The 22,036-nt window shown below is 40.6% G+C and overlaps 1 protein-coding gene across 18 annotated transcripts in view; it reads right to left on the bottom strand.

Annotated features, from left to right (window-relative positions):
* The window catches only part of afdna (afadin, adherens junction formation factor a), a 103,859-nt gene extending 84,297 nt beyond the window's left edge, over window positions 1-19,562 (bottom strand). For 10 of the 18 annotated variants that reach the window (XM_088325554.1, XM_088325552.1, XM_088325551.1 and 7 more), the window contains exon 1: window positions 19,240-19,560. In XM_088325554.1, coding sequence (XP_088181680.1) covers window positions 19,240-19,341 — 102 coding nt within the window. In that variant the 5' untranslated portion in view covers window positions 19,342-19,560. Of the gene's footprint in view, window positions 1-19,239 lie in introns of all 18 variants that reach the window. The other 8 variants (XM_088325539.1, XM_088325544.1, XM_088325542.1 and 5 more) reach the window with 2 other exon arrangements.
* Window positions 19,563-22,036: the final 2,474 nt, after the last annotated feature.

Raw genomic sequence — 22,036 nt, forward strand, 5'->3', positions numbered from 1 at the left:
CACACAAGGTGGTTTATAAAATGTAAACTCTGATAAGTATGCTATTTCATTTTGTGCAAGCAAAACTAACCAAGTACCAAAAAATATTATCCTCAAACTACATTACATCTTGAATCAGTAAACGTTACGCAAAGTTCACTTATGATTTACTTAACGCAAGTGTTAAAAGAGCAGTTCCAGTACATTCCTGAAATATCACCACAGCACACTTGTAAATTCTTTTCAAAGCGCAGGTCACAGATTTGCTAGGGAGGGAAACGACTTATGTCATCCGAACACTAAGCTTCGACCTCAACAACAGAGACACTTTAGGAAGCCAAGTGGCACTTTTGTGACGTAGCAAAACCGCAACCCTACAATGATCTCATGTTTTGTTTCGGTCTGTGAGCAGGCAGGCGGTATCGTCGGTCATCCAATGGGAACCCGCTGTTGCCACGGCAAGGCTGAGAACTTCAATTTGGATTCATTTGGCGTTACGGAGATCAAGTTTTAAGGGAGTAGACGGGTTTTCTGGCTAAAACCAGAATAGATTCCTGCAGCAGTGCGTCATCACGTTCGCCTCCGCATGCAGACACACACACAGGAACAATAATACACAGACGCACACAGGCTTACTAAAATGAAGTGTGTTCCTGCGTCAATATTGTTGTGGCCCCACCTGCAGCAACACAGGGGGATTGGCCCATAAGCCAGTGTCTAAGGTCAGCAGAAGCGAGCTTTCGAGTTGGCTGCGGAGGAGGGGAAGCAGATTCTGCTTTGGATCCCAGCTGAGACCTCATCAAAGGCATCAAATACACACCCAAGACAATAACACGGCACTGAGACGAACAATAAAGACCTGAAGGTGCGGTCATGTGAGAGTACTTTGGGGAGAGTGTTTGGGGATGAAAAGCTACAGAAATGCTTGAAGTGTTTGCAACTTTGTGCCTGGTCAGAAAACTGTAACAAAGACAGAACAACCAAAAGCTTTGCTGGTATTGCTACATAACATCAAAACTTTGGCTGGCTTCTTGTACAACTAAACAAAAAATGAAAGATTGCCATGCCATGCTAAACTAACACTGACAGAATTATGCATTTAAATCAAAAACTTGGGTGATTGATGCCAATTTTACAAAAGTGCGCTTGTTACATCCTAAAATGAACTGTATGGAATTTGGAACTTTGTTACTCTCTGCTGCCATCTCTTGCATTAAAGTGATAATTGCATCGTTAGGCAGCTCATTAATGATGTGCATGCAAGTACGTACATTTTTAAGACGCACTCATTTTTTTCATCCTTCTTGGGGTTTAGGTGGGCATTCAAACTAACTGAAACAGGGCCATCATTAATTTCGCCATTTTCATGAAACACTAACAAATAGAAGAAAAAACTGCATGGACGAGCATGAAGTAACTCTGCAACCCACCCTTGCCACACCCATTCCTCCTCACTAAAGTGTTCTGCTCGAAACAGCTTTACAAAAGTAATATCTAAGCAAATGGCTGTGGGGGAAAAAAATCAAAAGGGCCTTATTTTAACTCAGCTAGGCATCATTAACACATTCTAACCCAGTAACATTAACTGTCGGATACCAAAATAATTTTTCATTTAAGACTTGAGCTCTGAGAGCATACAAATATATTAAGAATTCAATAATTATCATCTTATAGGATGTCTTCCGTTTATATAGGAAGATCCCAAATCACAAATGTTAGTGTTAAATGATTCTATACAGATAAATTGAACTCAAATGATAAATACATTTGAGGATTTGGTTGCAATAACAACTTTAAAAGTAAAGGTTTTTCCCTTTTTCTAATTAATGGGTTGATGACACTGGTCAAAAAGTTAGTTGATATTATTGAATATACTTTTAATGTTGGTCATAAATTGTTGAGGGAGATTTCAACCAACTCTAACCTTTACTATATTAACCTAAATATGCCAATGTGCTTTAAAAACCAACGATACAAATCATACGTATAGAATACAAAAATTGTATCATCTATATAAAATGATGTATGCTTTATCGGTACATCACAATCATTTCATCATCATCGTTTAAACTTCACCAGAACCTGAATAGTCAGAATAAAGACTCGCCAAAGAACAAAAAAAGCACAAAGTGTCTTTGTTACAGGTGAGTTTCTGCTTCAGTATCAGTGTACACACGTTGCCGTTTCCCACAACCCATCCTGGCTAAGCAATGCATTGAAGCAAGGGCAGAATAAACCTCAGGTGGGACAACAGGCCCACAAATCAGACTTCCCATCAATGGCTTTGTCAACAGTGACTAAGGATCAAGGCCGTGGGCGCACGAGGCCAGCCTGGTAGAATACATAAAACGACCCGTGAAAAGCCAAGGAAATCACAATCATAATGACTCACACACACAGCTGCAGGTAAATATAGTCTAAGTGTCCAAATTCTTTACTCTGAGGTCTGCATAAAGAACAGTTGAATAACAAATGTGTCTGTAATTCACCAACCACAGCAAAATATTTTTGGTTGGAGAAACAGAACTTGGACAGCAGCTCAGACACCAACTTTCGATCATCGTTGCAAATCCTCTTTTGTTGTTGCTTTGGACAATAATTGTCCAAACGTATGAAACATAATGTGTTTACTTGAATGAAGATTTTTGTTGATGGTAACGTTTTCTACAAAATGACGCACTCTCGTTTTTGGTTAAATTAAACACTGCATACGGCATCTGTTCTACCTTTGAGAAACATATATAGTGGTCTTTGACTGCCCTTAAGGTTAACTTGTTTGTTGCTAGAATTCATTTTGTTAGAGAAACAAGATGTCATAATGTTAATGCATGTTCTTTAAAAAGGAATTATTTAAATGCATTTCTTTTTTATGTAACTCTAGCTCTTACTACTGTTTTTTTATTTCAGTTCCTTTTGCCTGATTTAAATCTATTGACTTTTCATATGTTATCTTCATCAGTAGTGGTTAGGTTTCAGCGTTCTCACCGCTGCAGCCCGGATTTGATTATGGCTGCACAGAATGTTTTGTGGATAGGACAATGACATATTTGACTGATCAATCATTGCGGTAATATATTACCGCAAGTGTATAAAATGTGCGTTATTTATACACGAATAAATACAGTAGCTCTTACTGTTGTTTTAACTCCATGCGCCTAAATTGTGAAAAATATATGACAAGTGTTTTTGGGGGGTGATCTCATGCTTGTATTTGCAGTTTATTTTACTGTAGCGCGGAAATGGTGAAAGGACTATTCAAATACAGTCCAGACGCCAACCAAAACCCCCAAAAAGATGAAAAAGAAAAGAGATTATTCAAGCACGTCTAAGAAATCCACATACTTGCATGTGCCACACAAGCAGCTTGAGAAGCTGCAATGGTAAATGATCTGCATTTATATAGCGCTTTTCAAGTCAATGAAGACCTCCCAAAGCGCTTTCCAATGAGCTTCACACTGAAGAAACCTTGAGAAGAGCGGCTCCTCCGTGTTGTATGTCGAAGTGTCCTCGGGCAAGACACTGAATCCCTAATGCCCCCAATAAGCAGGTCGGCGCCTTACATGGCTGCATGGCCGCTAATGATGAATTAAGCCAGTAGATGGGGTGAGCAAGTACACCATTTTCAAATTCCGGACCACACCTTTAATAATCACCTCAAGAACAAAAAAAATATTGCGATATTTGATCTTTTTTTTCGCAATTCACGTTTTTCCACTACGAGTTTGCTGTTGTGCAACTTGCATTTTGCACAGAACAGTAATTTTGTGTCATTTATTTTTGAATGTGTTTGAGTACCGGAGAGCCAATTTACTGCATAGACAATGTTTGAAGTTGGATCCATTGGTCGTTATCATTCAGACAACATGAAAGGGTGTCTGAATCATAGAAAACATTTTTGACAGCATTGAGATACATCCATGCCCTAACATTTACCCCTTTTGTGCAATCCGGGACAAGCTAAACTTTGACAAAAAGCAGTTTTATCCGTCACTCCCGGTATGTCAACCATATGAATCCCATCAGTTTTATTCCTGAAGTGCTACAAGTGGGGGCGCCACCCTCCTCTGACATCCTGTTCCTCTCCACTCCCTTGTTTGGCGTCTCCTCCTGACCCAACTCCCGCCAACGTGTCCACAGGATGTCTTCTGCTGTAATTAACTGCCGGCTAATGCGGTCCATAAACTCCATCATACAAGCCACTTGAGATTTTTAATAACTCATGAGGAGTTTGAAAAGAGCCTCATTATTATGTCATACTTCATCTTCCACTTTTATGACAAACGTCGACCGTGGACGACTGGAACCAAACACCCCCGTGCTGCTATGGAGACCATGTTGGCCGGGTGTCGGGTTTCCTGCCAAACTGGCCTGCTTCTCAGATGTCTCAGGTGGATGAAAAAGAGAAAAATATTTCGGACTGATTTTAACGGTAAATTCAATGGTGGTTTTCTTTGGAGCTATGCATTTGCAAGTTGCATTTTCGTGTTGCACCTGCTCCTTGCAAAAACGTTCTAATTTTGAAAGCAAACATGCACAGTGTCGTGTGCATAATATCAAACAACAAGCACACAGTAGTGCAATATAGCTTATTTTAGATTGCAACGGCTTATCCCAAGGGGCAACTGTATTTTCAGGACTATAAGGCGCACCTAAAAAAAATAAATTAATAAATAAATAAATTGGCCAGAAATTTAATAAGCCGGTGCGCCTTATACACTCCAAAATATAGTGGATAAGATTGTAAATGCATACAGTATTTATACGACTGTGTAACTTACAAGAGGTTTAAGGTTACCGTATTTTTGGCCCTAATTGATCAATCAAGAAACATGGCTGACCATAATCGCAAATCATTGTATGCAACGGGAATTGAACTTGGGTCAGGGCATTGAGAGCCACACCAGTGATAGAGAAGACAAATGAAAAGGCATTTTATTTTATTTTATTTTAATTTTATTATCACACTATCTAACTCATGGTGCCAGAAGCAAATGTTAAAGAATGAAGAAAACAGACTTTTTGTACTGAAAGACATAAGTAACACAAAGTTTGATTCATTCCAGATACACCAGCATTGTTTCCGTACTTGTTTTTGTTTATTTATATTTTTCAGGACGAATGTGTTTTCTCTATTTTCTAACGTTCCATTCTGGCACCGTGAGTAAAAACAGTGTAATAATGAGATAAAATCTAAAACCTTTTATATGTCATCTGATCAAGAGCGATGTAGTGGTTTGATTCCAGTTGCATAAAATGTTTTGCGATTTTGGACAGCAACATTTTTTGAATGACCAATTATTGCAATAAGATTTACCAGAAGTGTAAAATTGTGCAATTTTTATACAGAAATAAATACGGTAGCTCTTACTGTAGTTTTGATTCTATGCACCTTATATTTGAAAAAATATATGACAAAACCTTTTTTTTGGGAGGTGCCCAATATAACCAGTGCCCTTTTTAGTGCGGAAATTTGGGTAAATTGTCTTGGTTATGAAAATTGCCAAGCTTTTAAGCCTTTTTAGGATCCCAAAAAGGTTCATAAAGATGGGCCTACTCCAAACTCAAGGTTTTCCCAAGAGCAATTTTTGACATTTAAATTCCGACTGCGAGACAATTTTTGTTTTTCAAGTTACGCATTCATTTACGCGTTATTGACAACACACCTTATTTACAAGGTCCTCTTAAATCTCGCATAGAGGAGAAACACTCCTCTTACTTGGGAGGCAATTAATTTCCTCTGATGGGCCGGCAGTGTGGCAATCGATACGTGCAGAAGCAAAAAATAAATAAAAAATGAAAGCCTGTCTAAGCAGTCCTCCCACTCTAGTCTGAGTGAGTCAGGATCTAATCGGCTCATGTGTCACAATTTGGCGCTTCCATGTGGAGTCGAAGGAATGCCTGGAATGCAAATGGAGTTTTGCTACTTCCTGATAAAGACAGCGGGTCACTTGACGGATGGTCTGTGAACGCTCGAGAACTTGACAACGCCTGAGAAGTATCAAAAAGTCACAACAGTTGAATTTTAAGTTGAGTCAGTTGGAGTTAGGAAAGTCATTCAACGCTGTGAACGGTGTTACTCAAACTGGAACCCAAGTGTTTACTGACGCAAAATTTTATATTTGTCAAGTATGTACCGTATTTCTTTGTGCATAATGCACATTTTTATTTACCTGAAAAGGAACACAAAACTTTGCTACGCGTTATACACGAGGTTGAACGGTTGTGCAGCCATTTTTCAGTCGAAACATATCACTGAGCACAATCGCAAAACATTGGACTGTGGTACGTTTTAAAAGATATCAAAATCTTCCATTTTCTCGGTTCAAGAAAAGCATTCAATTGAATTTGGGTACGTCTTGAAATTGGGATTTGAGGCTAATTTTACAGGAACGTTAAGGGGTTAAGGAAACCTGAGCTCGGATTTTTTGTGGCAATTTCTGAAATATTTTTTGCTTCATCTCCCCACCATTTTTTTCAAGTCTTCAACAAAAACAAACAAAAAAAGTAGTTTGTCATGAAAAAAACTCATGTCCTACTTCTGAAAGCTAGAAACAAACGATTTTCCCAGGGACAGTGTACTATTTTTTTCTCCTGGCATCACACCCAATGGCTTAACTGTCTCAGCAAAGTGGTTGGGAAATGTCTCAATGTATGCTAACCATGTGTCCAGAGATGAGCAACATGAACGCCTCTGTTGTGTGCTATAGAAAAATCAAACTGATTTGACAGTTTCAACCGGACAAAACGTTTCTGTTCTCGTTTGGGAAGCGTCGGCCCAGCAACGTTCCCTCTGTGTAGCGTTCGCATTCTTCCTTTGTGATTTGTGCTCGCTCTTATCTTTTTTCATTCCTTCCTCTTGTGCTAAAACAAAAAGTGTATTGTGTGTGCACAGCAGAGCAACCCGCCCCTCAAAAAGATTTAACGCTGTCACACTGTGTTAATCCCCCCAAGCTGCCCGTTTTCCCCATCCATTGGCCGATTGGCTTCCCTGTGAGCCAATGGGGCGCGCCATAACCCCGCACTGAACTGAGGGATCAGACTGAGATCGGCGACCAGCCCACCTTCTTATAGTACAACAGCCTTTCCTAGAAATTGCCATGATGCTTTGCGGAGATTTCAGGAGAGGATTTTCATATGATTGTTGCAACCGGGGATGTTGTATTTTCTGTACTTGGAATGTCAGCTGTAAATGTTACTACGCAAAAACGCTGAACAAATACAGTACTGTTCAAAAGTTTGAGGTCACCCAGACAATTTGTGTTAGCCATGAAAACGTCACAATTGTATTTTTCAAACGAGTTGTCCAATGACTGTGTTCGTTTGCCTATATTAATATCTTCCTTTTGTCGCCCAGTTTTCTTTGCCACTCTGCCTCTGCCAGAATCTCAGAGTAGCTTCTTCACTGTAGATGTTGACTAAGAATCGACCAATATTGTTTTTTTCAGGGTCGCTACCGTAACAGATTATTAGTATTAAGAGGAGGCCGATAGATACTTGGAGCAGATATTCATTTGCTGTAAAAAGCTTAAAAATTGGCGTGTTTTATTTTTTGATTATGGCAAAAAGACACAAAGAATATTTGTTATAAATTCACATAAACTTTAATAGCGACCTAAAAGCTTTTACAGTAAATAAATTTGAATTTCAACACAACTAATATGACTATAAAGGTGTTATTCCACACAACACAATATGTTTGAAGTGTGTCTTACTTTGCAAACTGTAGATAAAGGAGTCAGATTTTATATTCATTTCAAACATTTGTTTACACGGGGAAATCCAATAAAACCACAGTCTCACAATGGCTCTCTGGTTACATCAATCAGTGAACAAATATGTACAATAAACATTAAGGCTACTATAGCACACTGTAAACATGCATTACATCAAGACTACTATAGCATGCTATATAAAACCTACTTGTGTACAACTAGCAGTGGTTGTAAATATTCTATCCTTTAACTACATTGGGTTGCCTCCAGTGTTGGCTAAGTTCATATGAATAAGTCTCAATAAACTCATTATATAGACAACGATGGCTTTTTGGTTTGAATCAGGTGAATCAATATTTCTTAATAAACGTTATATGGACTACGATCGTGACGCTCGTTCTTTTGGAACACGTCGACAACATTTCTTCAACATTTCAGTCAAGCGTAGTCAAAAGGGGGTTGGAGGGAAAACTAACACAGTATATGCGAATATGAAAAATATTCGTGAGGATGAAAAATATTAGCGACAGCCTTAACTCGCTCCAGTCTACAATCTGTGACTGCTGACAGTGCAGAGTAGGCTTCCTGCTTTAGTGGCTCCGCCCCGGTCGCTTATCCAGTCAGAAAGTGCGGGCTGGGTAAAAGAAAGTGGCTCGGTGCAGCTTTATATGTCGGTACCAATAAATGTCGCATTCCCAAATATCGTGCAGATAATCGGTCGACCTGTCATGTTGACACCGGTGTTTTGCGTATAGTACTTAACCAAGCTGCTAGTTGAGGACCTGTAAGGCGTCTATTTTTTCAAACTAGATAATTTAATCTACTTGGTGCTTGATTGAGCTCCCACTTCTCTTTCTACTCTGATTAGAGCCCGTTTGTGCTGTTCTCTGAAAAGTGTATGACACACATTGTAGGAGATCTTCAGTTTCTTGTCAATTTCTCGCAGGAAATCGCCTTCATTTCTTAGAACAAGAATAGACTGTTGAATTTCACACGGAAGTTCCCTTTTTCTGGCCATTCTGAAAGTTTAATAAAATCCTGAAATGTGTTGCTCCAGATACTCGACTAGCTCAAAGGCAGGTAAGTTTTATAGCCTCTTTAACCAGTTACACCGTTTTGAATTGAGCCAACATAATTGCAATTTGGACTTCTAATCATCCATTATTAGCCACGTGAAGCAATTAGCAAACACATTGTATTATAAGAACACTAAAGAGATGGTTGCTTACAAATGAACCTTTACAAACCTATGTAGATATTATATTAAATAAGAGATATTTGCAGCTAAAATAGACATTTTGACGTTAAAGATGTATAGGTATCTGTGGGAAAGGGGAAAGCAGAAGCTGCCGCACCCCTCGACCACAGAGTCCCCTGTCGCACATCATTGGCAGGGTAAGCCGGCTCTGGATTAGGAGGGACATGTTTAGCTGGGGACCAGGAGAAGATGGGCAGTGACTGGCCATCACTGCCGGCCCACCAACTTGAGGGCGTTGTGGTTCAGGGTCGAAACGCCCAGTGACAGTTGGACACCACCTGATGACATCTTCTCCTGGTTGAAAGCTACAGTCACTTATTGAGTGACTGTTAAGAGTAACACTTATTTGTGTACGTTATAACTTAATATCGCCATTAAAAAAAATCATGCTTTTCTTTAAAAAATAAGGACATTTCTAAGTCACCCTAAACTTTTGAATCTGGGTATATATTACATGATAAAAACTGCCATAATGAAAACAAAATAAATAAAAGAGTAAGTCTTTTTTTAATACTTGTTAAGAGTACCAATTAAATGTGATTGCCATAGTTACAAGGATGGGAGTTCACTGTATCAGTACGGTACCAAGTTATTTGAACACAATGGATGTTTAGAAAAATAATATTTATACTTATTGTAAATTAGCATATTAAACAAATATGAAATAAAGAATATAATTTTCTAATGATCACTTTGCACAGTTTAACATTACAATCCTTCTGAACTCATTTTAAAAAGATTCTCAAGGTTTTTCTCAACAGTGCATATTATCTTTAATATATATATATATATATATATATATATATATATATACACTAGAGCCATATCCCCCTAGTGCACAGGTGTCAAGCAGGCGGCCCGCGGGCCAGATCAGGCCCGCTAAGGGATTGAATCCGACCCGCGTGACAACACTCAGAGAAGCGCAAGAGAAAAACAAGCTGCAGGTTGAAATATGTCAACTTGAGAGCACTGTACCTCTCTCTCTCTCTCTCTCTCTCTCTCTCTGTCACCCCTTTTCTCCCACTCTGTCTCCTTCACTCTCTGTGTCTCTTTTTCTCTTCCCTTGTTGCTCTTTTTCTCTTTCCCTCTCTGTCTTCTAAACCTCTTTTGCTCTAACTTCCTTTTTTCATTTTCTCTCTTTTCTCTTTCTCTCTTCATACCCTTCCTGCTTTCTTTTCTCTTTTCTCTCCTTCTGTCTGCCTATTTCTCTTTGGATTTCTTTCTTCCTCTCCCTTTCTTTTCCCCCTCTCTCATGACTTTTTATCTTTTGTTTCTCACGCTCTCTCCCTCTCTCTCTTGTTCTTTCTTTGTACCGCCCTCGCTCCTTTTCCCTCCCTCTTTCTCTTATTTTTTTTATCTTTTTTTCTTTCTCTTTAATCTACTAGTCCGGCCCCCAACAGAATGTTTGTTCTATCGTGTGGCCCCCGAGTTAAAATGAGTTTGACACCCCTGCCCTAGTGGGAGGTGTCGAGAGTCAAGAAAATGAACTTTTCTTTTAAAATAGAAAATTGCATTGAAATTATAATTTAATACTGGTATATAAGATGCAATTTTTTTTTCCAAAATTGTGCAACCCTAAGCCTATTCCTAAAGTAAAAATTCAAATTAAATGTACCAAATATTTGATTGAGTGGGAAGAAAATCCCTAAAAATTCCTTATATACTTTGAAGTTGAAAAAAAGATGTGGGTTGTTGTTTTTTTTTTTTTTACACTCCCTACCATGACATGGAATGGAAACCATTTTGCGCCCAAGAACCATGAAAGCAAAATATTGATTGTTTTTTAGGGGGAAAGCTACACCATATATTTTGGACAAAGTTCAACAAAATTGCCAAACCAGCTTCCGGATAATAGTAAACCATCAGGCCTAGTTTATTTCACTGTGGGAGGTTTGATGATTTGATAAAATCTCTCAAATAATAATGCCAGAGCATATGTCCCATATCAACAAATATACAACTTAAAATGAGTCTCCTTCACGTCATTTTTGGTTTCAAAACAAGGAGTGAGTCAAGTTCTTTCGTGGAAATGTCACAAATTACCGCAAACAAGAAGGATACAGATGTATTCAAGGGAGTGCGCTATGTTTGCAGAGATCCGCCGACCCCTACTGCTCACTTAAACTAATTGCTCTGGGTTCTTAGTTGGCATTTTCTGGTGTTTAGTTTGTTCTGTGGGTTTCATCATTAAGTGTCTCAACGGTGAACACACATTGGTTAATGAGCTTCCATAAGACATTCAGCCAGGACTAGGTCTGTTGGTGCAACACCGCAACTATAATCTGTAGTTAAGACTTTGCCCTATTTATTCTCTACCAAACCTTTAGTCTACTGTGCCACCTGACTTCGCATACACCAACATTTGAATGCCACAGCGAAGATCACCATTTCCCTCATTTTATATCCGAGACAGATTTACTCCATAGGTTCCTGGCACCAGAACGATAGAATTCCTTTTAAAATAGGTCTGTTAGTGTGGGACTAGTGCAATGTCTGGGGGCCATATGACTCCACATTTATTTTTACGAGAAGCAAACATAGTTTCACATCTACTTCAGTAGGTGGCAGCGGCATGTCAATGTGTTAAGAGAGCATTAGTTCCTCTCAAGGGGTGTACTTACAGTACAATTTTGCTAAGCAATGTTTATCATTGGTGAAGACAATTTAAGCGGCAAGGAATGTTTTTATTTTCGGAGTTTATGAAGTGAAGAAGAGACCTCTGTGTCACATTTCAGGATTGCTGTACTAAATTGTTAAAAATATATTCGTATTAAGTAGCAACAACTCTTTTCGCCTTCAGCCAGCGCACAAAGCCACCCGCTACTCCGTGATAACACGGCAGACGACGTGCCAAAATGCCAATCAAAACCAGTGGGTTGCTATAGCAATGGGACAGCAAGGCAAGGGGCTGCATGTCAAAGGGAGGGACTAAGGGATAATGAAAACACAGATAAATGTTTTTAACACTGTGTGTGTCACCCCATTGTATTTTAGTCATAGCTGAGGCAAGCAGATTGCATAGCTTGTGGTGACACAACCCGCTGGCTGTCACAGGACGTTATATAGTATCAGGGCACCATTCTTACAGAGAAAAAGCAACTCACATAAAAATCTATGGTTAAATTTAATATATTTAAATAAATACATTAAAGACACAAACACCACGAAGGCCGCAATCTCAGCAGAGCACACATTTCCTGAGCATTTCCTGCTTCCTCTGCAGGCCGAGGAGGGCGTGACAGCTTGTTAAATTTACAACCCTGGATATGAGTTTCCTTCAATACTCCAATTATACGGACAAAAAAAGTTACTATCAAGTTTCTCGTAGAAAGCATTGTTAATGTGAATAGTTGGGTTTGTTATTCATGTCTATATGCCCTTAAACACCCAGAACACATTGCATCGTCCCGGCATGAGTAGAATTATTTTTATCGGTGGTTATCCAACAACTATAACATGTGTTTAGCAAGGTAGCAGAAATGAATCCCAAAAGTGAATAAGATTAACTTAGGGAAATTACATGGAAATACGGAAAGATGAAGACTAATGCTGAATGTACGCCAAATGCTGAAAAATGCTCATGAGAAGTAATATTTCAACTAAAATCTGAGAGTAACACATTGAGCCAGGCTTGAGTGAGAATTAAACCAGCAACCCTGTGTGTGAAAAGCAAGTGCTCAACCTGGTGAAGTGCTGGGGAAGAGAACTGGAGCTGGTGACTATTTGTTTCAAAATATCTCATATAAAACAGAAAACAGTGAAAACATGTTTAAAACTTTGAATTGGCTTGGCATCGAACCAGTGACCCCGTTTGTGGAAAATGAGGAACCATACTTTACCAGGTGGAGCTGTGGATTTGAATTCAATCAAGCAGGTGCATACAGGTATCACACACAGTAGAATTGAGCCAAGAATCAATGGTGAAACTCAGTTGTTTTTATGTTTAGTCAATTATCTTGTTAATGCATGTCCATAAGAGTTTTTAAAAAGTCTATCTACAGATTAGTTACCATGATGCCCATGGATACAATTTGAAGTTACAACTAATTGGTATTTGAATTGTTGACCGCTGGGTTACCAGTAATTTAACTTACCCCACTGGGTCACTTGAATATGATAAGACACGGGATTGGAGGCCTTAAATTGACATATTTTGAGTATAAAAAGTAAATTAGAGCATGGTTTTGCAAGCTTACATTCGATTGAACCTGGCAAATGGGATCAGAGCCCCAGGTTGCAGACTGCTTTACTAGACAAAGAGGGTCTATTTTTCCAGATGTTTGATTGACGGCTAAAAGGTTGAGTGGGGAGTAGTAACAGCACATTCCGTGAACAGAACAACTTCATTTTCTAACATTGTGAAGCCTCGGTTCACGCACCTGGTGTTTTTAAAGGGCTTAAAAAATACTTTATTTTTATTAGGCATAGAATGTGTAGTGTTCGACTCCACGATCATGCAGATATGTTCGATAATATTCCACGAGCCATGAATCTTGATAAATACTCAAAGTAGACTGTTTGACTTCATATCCCCTAGATCTGTGCCAATACTGGTAGAAAAGAAAGAATAAAAAAATGTCTGGTTCTGTTGAAAAACATACAGCAATAATAGTAATCAGCAAATGCATAGCGGTCACTTCTGCATGGAGTAATTGGAACTCTGCTTACAGTGTCGCAGGGGGACTTCTGAATGTTTTGTCTGAGGTGCGTGCTTTGATCATCATAAGCTGTTGTGTACAGCGTGTGTTCCTCTTTTGCCTTCCTTTAGGTATGTGATTGTGACTTTTTTTGTTTTTGCCGTGTGTCTTGCAATTAATATATTGTCCAGATATAGTACCATTGCTACACCCACCTGCGACAGCGCCTAAGCATTCTCCAAATAAACTATCCTAACTTGGCCTAAAAACATCAATACATCTTCAACAGCCAATTTTCTCACATTTTGTATGTTTGGGTATCCATTACAACATCTATGTCAAAGTTGAATACACACACACACACGTTATATATACATATACATCAATAAGATATATATATATACAGTATATACTAAAATACTACCAAAATACAACTGCAGTTTGGCTACAAAAGTACTACAGAAAAACGTGAAAAATCATGGAATTATGCCTATCCACTGTTAGGAAGGTAATTGTATTTATTATCTCATCATTATTTTGGTGCTGGTGATATGAGAGAGAATCACGTATCAGATATTGACAACTGAGCCAGGTCAGTATTGAAAGGACAGCAATGACAGAACCACAACGATAAGGCCTTTACTTGGGGTGTTTTTCTACTTAACAGAGCATTGTCTTACCGAAATAAGGTCTATACGCTGATCCTATTTAATTAAAGCATCAAGATATAAGTAATCCTCCATTGTATAAAATAAAATCTATGCAACAAGAAAAGAATTACTGGATGGCTTTAGTTGCTATTAGCTTGCTAGCATATCGTTTAGCTCCTCAGTGGCTTTGCTTTGCCATTGCATTTTTGCTTGCATTAGTTTGGTCTAGATCAGGGGATGGTGTCATAAGAGACGGCTCAGCTAAAAAGTCTCTGTAGTGCGAAGTGGAAGGAGAAGAGGACGACGAGGTGAGCGGAGAAGATGAGGTAAAATTTTGGACTATTTGATAAAGTTTCAGGAGCGAGCAGAGAGAATGGGAAAGGTGAGATGGCACAACATTCATTTGGACAGGTAACTTAAAATTAGTTTTACCTGGTTATATCAGTATCAGAAATTATTTTCCCCCCATTTTATTAACACTCCACTTATTGAAACATAAATATTTTGTTTGTTTGTTGTACATGATTCAATTGTTTGTTTGTTTGTACATGATTCAGATTGAATCGTTTCTTGTACATGATTCAATTGTTTGTTTGTTTGTACATGATTCAAATTGAATCGTTTCTCCGGCGCCGTCACGAATGGCAGCCACTCCAGCAGCTCCCGTGTTATTTTCGATTGTTCTCAGTTATTTTCGATTGTTCTCAGCTTAGGGATGCTGCTGGAAAAGTGAATTTCCCTTCGGGGATGAATAAAGTATCTATCTATCTATCTATCTATATATATATATATATATATATATAAGTATCATGGGTGAGACATCGTCTTCATTTTTGCCTTTGATGCAGGCTGAACTGGCTTGTGAGGTCATTCCTGGAGTGGCCACAATCAGTAGAGCGATTAACTTCAGCAGTCAAATAATCCCCAAATATGTAATAATCTTTGTCTACTGCAATTATTAAATTACATGTGGCGGTAGGCCTCTCACGCTAACTTTTAACCAGCTTTGTCCTTATATACGTACATGATTCTTTTGAAGTTCCAAGGTTTGACTTAATATATGTTTTCACTTCCATTTCCAAACACACTTGGCGTCACAGGCTCACTTTGGATAAAATGACCCTGTACGCTTAAGAACACAGTGGAAACCAAAGAAGTGTTCTGACATGCTTAGACCATAAAACTGTATTCAAACACATGACCAAGCTTAAAAGCACACAACACTCTGAAACTAAATTTATCTTATCAGGCAAAGGAGTTGGCAAGGAACTGTATGTTCTACAAAGAAATGACATCAAAGGAAAAATAAAAGACAGAAGAAAGAATAATTTTGAATATAGGAATGTGTACTTTTTGATGGTCTTCGAAGGTTAACATCAAAACTAATGACTAAGGCATAGCCCACTCAACACCTCTTAGTCTATATTATAGCAGAAAATGAATACATTTATAGACCTTGAGCACTTTTAACCACATCAACAGTTTTTTAGAGCATAATCTTGTCAGCCGCAAATTCCTGTACATCATGCACACAACAAAAAACATTATCAACTTTTAAGTACGCCTTGACAGCCAGCACGTGGAATAATGCTTCAGTCTGGGATTGTTATTATGGAGAGGCTCATAGCCACACTATTAAGTCAATTTGCCATTGTCGTCATATTAAGCTGCTAAGACCTAGACATGTTTAGCACTCAGGACATTTGGGGACAAGACTGGGTTTGGTTGTATATGATGTAGTGTCCAGTGGAGTAGATAGCTATTCAAGTTTGTACGTCTGCACAGAGCATTCAAACACTTGCTGTTATCTAAACTCTCGGAGCCGCAGTAGTTTTGTTTGGGAGATTAAAACGTCTAGTGACTAATTGGACTAAACTCTGTCATTAGTCGCTGATCTTTGATCTCTTGGCCACCAATTGTTTGAGAAGAAAAAAACAATAGCGATGACTATACCTAGTACAATGTGGCAAAAAAAACGTCCGACAGTGGCTTTTTAATTTGTAATGCCACCGCAGGATACTATGCTGAACTAAATTAGAAGCAATACATGAGAACAAAATTGAAGTAACACACAGAAGTAGGCCTGGGCGATATGACAAAAAATTGTTATCACAATAAAACATTTCTTATTGGTCGATATCGATAATTCTCATGATAATTATCATAACTTTTTTTTTCCTTTTACATTTCAAGTCTAATTTTTGCCCCTGAGTGAAAGTTGACCAAATCCAATGCCGCTTTAACAAATGTTTAATGTCAGAACAAAGACACATGGTGACAAACTATTTCACAAATTTGAGGAACATTAAATAAGTCAATACTTTCTCAGAACGTGAGCTGGTTGCAGGGATACACAGGTAGCGCCTTGCTATCTGGCTCGCTGATGGACATTTTTTTTAATGGGGCTCGGTGCTTGTTGAACTTCCGCGAGCACTCGTTTGGGGCTGAACTGTTTTTGCTTCAGCTTATTTTAGCGGGCGATACTGTTTGAAATGGTGGAATAAGTTTGTCATGTTTCCCGTCTTGGTTGGCATATGTTGTCGGCAAAGTTTGCAGTTCATGGCGCCGGTCTTTTTTTTTTTTTTAATCCAACTCATAAGTAGTCAAAATACCTCCAGACAATAGAAGAAGGGGGATTCTCCTGTCTACGATTATTTCAACGTGCTTTGAGTGGGTAAACAGGGTGTTATCTTTCGTCTCTTTATCGCTCATTTTGACCATCTTGTAGTCCTTTCGCTTTCACTCTGTGTGAGCGGCTGTACCGCTATTCCAGAGAAACGATTGGCTGGTCCTCGTCACCTACTCCGTCTCCTGAATGTCAGTCTGTAACTTTCATTTTTATTGCATTAGGGCCTCAGTCTTCTTTGGGGGTCATGTGTTATTTACAGTTTAAATTAGCGACTCATCGAATGTTTTGAATTTTTATTGTGTGCAAGAATTATATGACAATAATTCCAGTTATAGTTTTACAAACATGTTTTTCTACATTAATTCCTATCTGGCAATCAAATTACACTTGCCTAACAACTAAGAATTTCAACATGCTCCCGGGAAGTAAAACTTTCAGCCATTTAATGTGATTAAAAACTGATTGGCAGCCCAATGAGGGATTTTCTGGTATTTTACGCCAGGCTACTCTCGGCCTGAGAGGGAGACAGGCCATGATGTTGAGCGAAGGGATTAGACAGATGACATATGCGTACGGTGAGGCATGGCATGGCGGGGGGGTGTCATGCATCTGTTTCCATTCAATGGAAAGCTATATAAGGGGGCTTCCAGTACCATCCAAACATGTAGTAACAGACTCGTAAATGTAGTTATATTGATAGCATAAACTTCAAATTTATGTTTGGCTCAACAATTAACTTCAAGAGGCGTTGAGAAAAAGCTTGATTATTGTACTGCACGTCATCGTGATTACCCCATACTGTACAGAGAGGGCTCTCCTATTATTGGTCTCATGGAAGCAACAGCATGCAACAGTCTTTGAGGTATGTATGACCGTACCGTCCTGTCACACAGCCTTATTATTGTCGCGGTGACCCTCGTACTGCGCACTAAGCAACTTTCTATTGTTGCCCTGGCCATCGCATAGTAACAGAATAACGGGAAGCCTTGAGAGTTGGCGGCATGTCAGTTAATCATCAGCGTACACAAACTCCGGCCAACGGCTGGTTGGCCAGCTCCAATCCCGTTGAATTAATCGGCTCAAGGGGAGAAGCGGGTACCCCATGACCCCCCCTTTGCCTTTCCAAGATGGAGGAAGGAAGGAGGGTTTTTTTTGTTTAGGGTGGAAGGAGGGGATGTTAAGCTGTAGCCCACTTAAAACAAAACGGCTGACACAATCACAATTTTGTCCATAAATCCAAAGCAGTGAGCCGTGAGATGTTCATGTCAGATGGACATTATTGATCAAGTTGTTAGAAACAGTATGGGGACATTGCTTGACAAAAACATTTTTTGTTAAGATTACAAAATCCCACAAGAGTTATTTCATAAAATACATTTCAGGTATTAGTGGTTCACGAGGGGCATTTTGGGGTAGTTATTTGTTGCTAAATAAGGCAATTTGTAGTATTAGTTGTGAATCTTTAAGACAGACGTTGGGGTGGGTGGTGTCAAGCTTCTTGATAAAATGATTTAGACACTTTACCACGTGGAAACTCAGACGTGCTGTTTTTGTTAATTCATAAAGCTTACATCTTATAAGTTTTAGTATACCATAAAACCGTGGTTGAATTTTGCTACTATTGTTGCTTGGTGATGGTGCTAGCCGCTGCTACCTTCGAGTAGCGTGAAATTTATAAACAACAATGTGGATCATTTACACCTTCTAATTGAAAAAGACGTTTTATAAGTGCGGTTTGACGGCGTGTACGGATTTGTGCAGCTAACTAACCGGCTAGCCAGTGTCTCGGTGGTGGAGAACACCGCCGGACTCGCTTGGAAAATTCGCCGGTTTAAGGAATTGCGCAGCTTTCGCCGCCGTCTAACATGATACCTGAAGATTTTAAACGAAGTGGGCATTTCGAACACATATTTAACTCCCTCGCTGTTCCCAAAGTAAGTTAAATTGAGGAATTTTCGCTGTATTGTGTGTAAAAAGATTGTTGTTATTCCCTGATCACCTCCAGAAGACACAGCTGTGTCCGGTAGCGAGTAGCTGCTAGCTGCGTCAAATCACAATTTACTGCGTGATTTCGATTCAAATTAGGCCACTGAAATAAGCCTAAATGAATTATTAGGCTTTTTTTTAAACAACCCATTAAAAATATATCACACTGGTCAATATAATAAGTCAAACCCAAAATATCGTGAATAGGCAAGTTTCCCAACGGGGCTGGATACATTCCCCTTCTTCCGAGCGCGGAACTTGCGGGACTTCCCAAAGAGCAAAGGGACCAAAGACTGCCGCCCACCGCGGTTCCTGCGCGGCGTTCCCGAGTTCAGTTGGGGCCTGCTGCACCGCGGCCTTTCGTGTTGCTCCCGTGCCGGTTGCCTACCTCTGTAGGTCGGCTGATCTCGAACAGGTCGAGCCGGTTGGCGTTCCAGTGGTTGATGATGTCGGCCAGTTTCCTCCTCTCCTCCTCCCTGTTGCCCGACATGCTGCACCGGCTCTCCGACCCTCGCCGGATGGATTTGGAGATTTAAAAATACAAAAAAAATAAAATAGGATATTCCAAAAAAAGGGGGTGGCTCTTCCAGACGCCGACGTTATCCGGAGTCCGAGTGCGTCCTGTGTATGCGCGTGAGTGTTCTGTTTGAGCTCAGTCAACCCTAGCTAGGGAGGTTCGGCGCGCTCCCGATGCAACAGGACGCGGGCACGCGCGCTGCCTGGCTTAACTGTTTAAAGTCCAAAGTGACGTCACAAGGGAAGTGACGTCTGGATTAAGGGAAGACTAATATTTGACAACACTTAACATGGTTGTACCTTGAATGCTAGATTTATTTTCGCTGTATTAACTTCAACACAAATGTATACAATGTCATTGAGAAACCTTATGACGTCACTTATGTCTAACGTTTTGCAACGTCAATGACATACAATGTGACGTCACCTACGCCGTTCACGCCTCGGGCAACTGAAAATCAGAAAAATAGATTTGCATACCTGTCAAGCTCCAGGGCTCCATGCCCTTACAAACTGTCGTATTTTCCCTTACAAAATACAAATAATCTTACACCATATTTTTTTTTTCAAACGTGTTTATTTATGTAGTTTAACATGTTATATTGTACATGTTTTTCGTTATGTCATATATATTGTTAATGAACATTTTGTTGTGAGATACTGAGTTACTCAACATGAATGAGGTTTATTATAAAAAAGGCTCTCTTTAGCCGAAAAAGCCGGTTCTCTATAAAGAGACGAACTTCCTTTCTCTACATCAAACCGCTCGCTTCGTTTGCAACAAAAAAAAAACGATACCGAGATAGAGGCTTCCGCGGCGAACTCGTTTGACTTGATTGATTTACTGCTTCGTGATAGTCAGTGTATCGACCGGATGGTACCCATAATTGACAAATTTGCGTTTTTCCGTACAGATTTTCTCGTACGTCGTACACGTCTTAAAATGCATAATAAACGTACTTTGTACGGCAAAACCGTACAAGTTGACAGGTATGGATTTGCTAAATTGTATATTTGAGATACCTACTGTCACGGTCGCCATGGCGACCAGTCTGCCGCGCCCCCGAACTCAAGCTGAAGCAGATCAGCTGATTGCTGGTCTGCTACTTAAGGCTGGGTTGTGGGTTTGGCGGGGCTGGCTCATTACACATTCCCCGGTCTGCTATGCCTTGTCCTGTTTTAGTTTTTAAAACATTTTCCGTCTGTTATGCCCTGTCCTGTTGAGTTCGTGCCGGAGGAACTCTGTACCGTTCTGTTCTGATTGTAAGAATGTTTTTGTTTGTCTTGTCCCTGACTTTTGGACAACTTTTTTTTTGTTAAATAAAACTTATGGATCGTCACGCAATTGAGTTCTCCCTTCCTGCCTCCTGCCTCCGTTCTGGTCCGATCACTCCTTCCACTCCACTCCGCCTCGTGACAGAATGAGCCAGCCAACATTTGAACTCAGCGAACGATCCCTGCGCGATTTGGGGAGAGCTGGAGGACGCCGTTTGGCAAGCAGAGGTAACCTTCCCTGCCCGTTCGAACCACGGCCCCGCCCGTCGTGGCCATTGCTGTGCCTCGAATGGGGTCCCGGGAAGAATTGACGCCTGCCTGTTCGACTCTCATGCCTGCCTGCCCGACTCCCGTGCCGATTGCCTGCTATTCCGTCTCCCCTGCGTGGCAGTCCGACTCCGACTCCACTGCCCGCCGGGCCGACTCCGACTCCGCTGCCCGCCGGGCCGACTCCGCTGCCCGCCGGGCCGACTCCGACTCCGCTGCCTGCCAGTCCGACTCTGCTGCCTGCCAGTCCGACTCTGCTGCCTGCCAGTCCGACTCTGCTGCCTGCCAGTCCGACTCCGACTCTGCTGCCTGCCAGTCCGACTCTGCTGCCTGCCAGTCCGACTCTGCTGCTCCTGTTTTGCCTGTTTCCGATTCTGACTCGCCTGTTTTGCCTGTTTCCGATTCTGACTCGCCTGATTTGCCGTTTCCGATTCTGACTCGCCTGTTTTGCCGGTTCTGATTCCGTCTGTCCTCTGTGTTTGCCGGTTCTGATTCCGTCTGTCCTCTGTGTTTGCCGGTTCTGATTCCGTCTGTCCTCTGTGTTTGCCGGTTCTGATTCCGTCTGTCCTCTGTGTTCGCCGGTTCCGATTCCGTCTGTCCTCGTGTTCGCCCGTCCAGTTTGCCTGCCGGACCCCCCCAACCCTGCCAAGCGTCGAACCATTCCGGGGCGTGAGGTAGTATTTTTTTTTTCTCTTTTTTTTGGGGACCTCAGGAGCTGTCCCTTAAAGGGGGGGCTCTGTCACGGTCGCCATGGCGACCAGTCTGCCGCGCCCCCGAACTCAAGCTGAAGCAGATCAGCTGATTGCTGGTCTGCTACTTAAGGCTGGGTTGTGGGTTTGGCGGGCGCTGGCTCATTACACATTCCCCGGTCTGCTATGCCTTGTCCTGTATTAGTTTTTTAAAACATTTTCCGTCTGTTATGCCCTGTCCTGTTGAGTTCGTGCCGGAGGAACTCTGTACCGTTCTGACTTTTGGACAACTTTTATTTTGTTAAATAAAACTTATGGATCGTCACGCAATTGAGTTCTCCCTTCCTGCCTCCTGCCTCCGTTCTGGTCCGATCACTCCTTCCACTCCACTCCGCCTCGTGACACCTACACTATTGTTCGAAACTCCAACCGGGAGCG

This window comes from Urocampus carinirostris, chromosome 20 (assembly GCF_059441175.1).
Source record: "Urocampus carinirostris isolate Australia breed hairy pipefish chromosome 20, RoL_Ucar_1.0, whole genome shotgun sequence".
NCBI lineage: Eukaryota > Metazoa > Chordata > Actinopteri > Syngnathiformes > Syngnathidae > Urocampus > Urocampus carinirostris.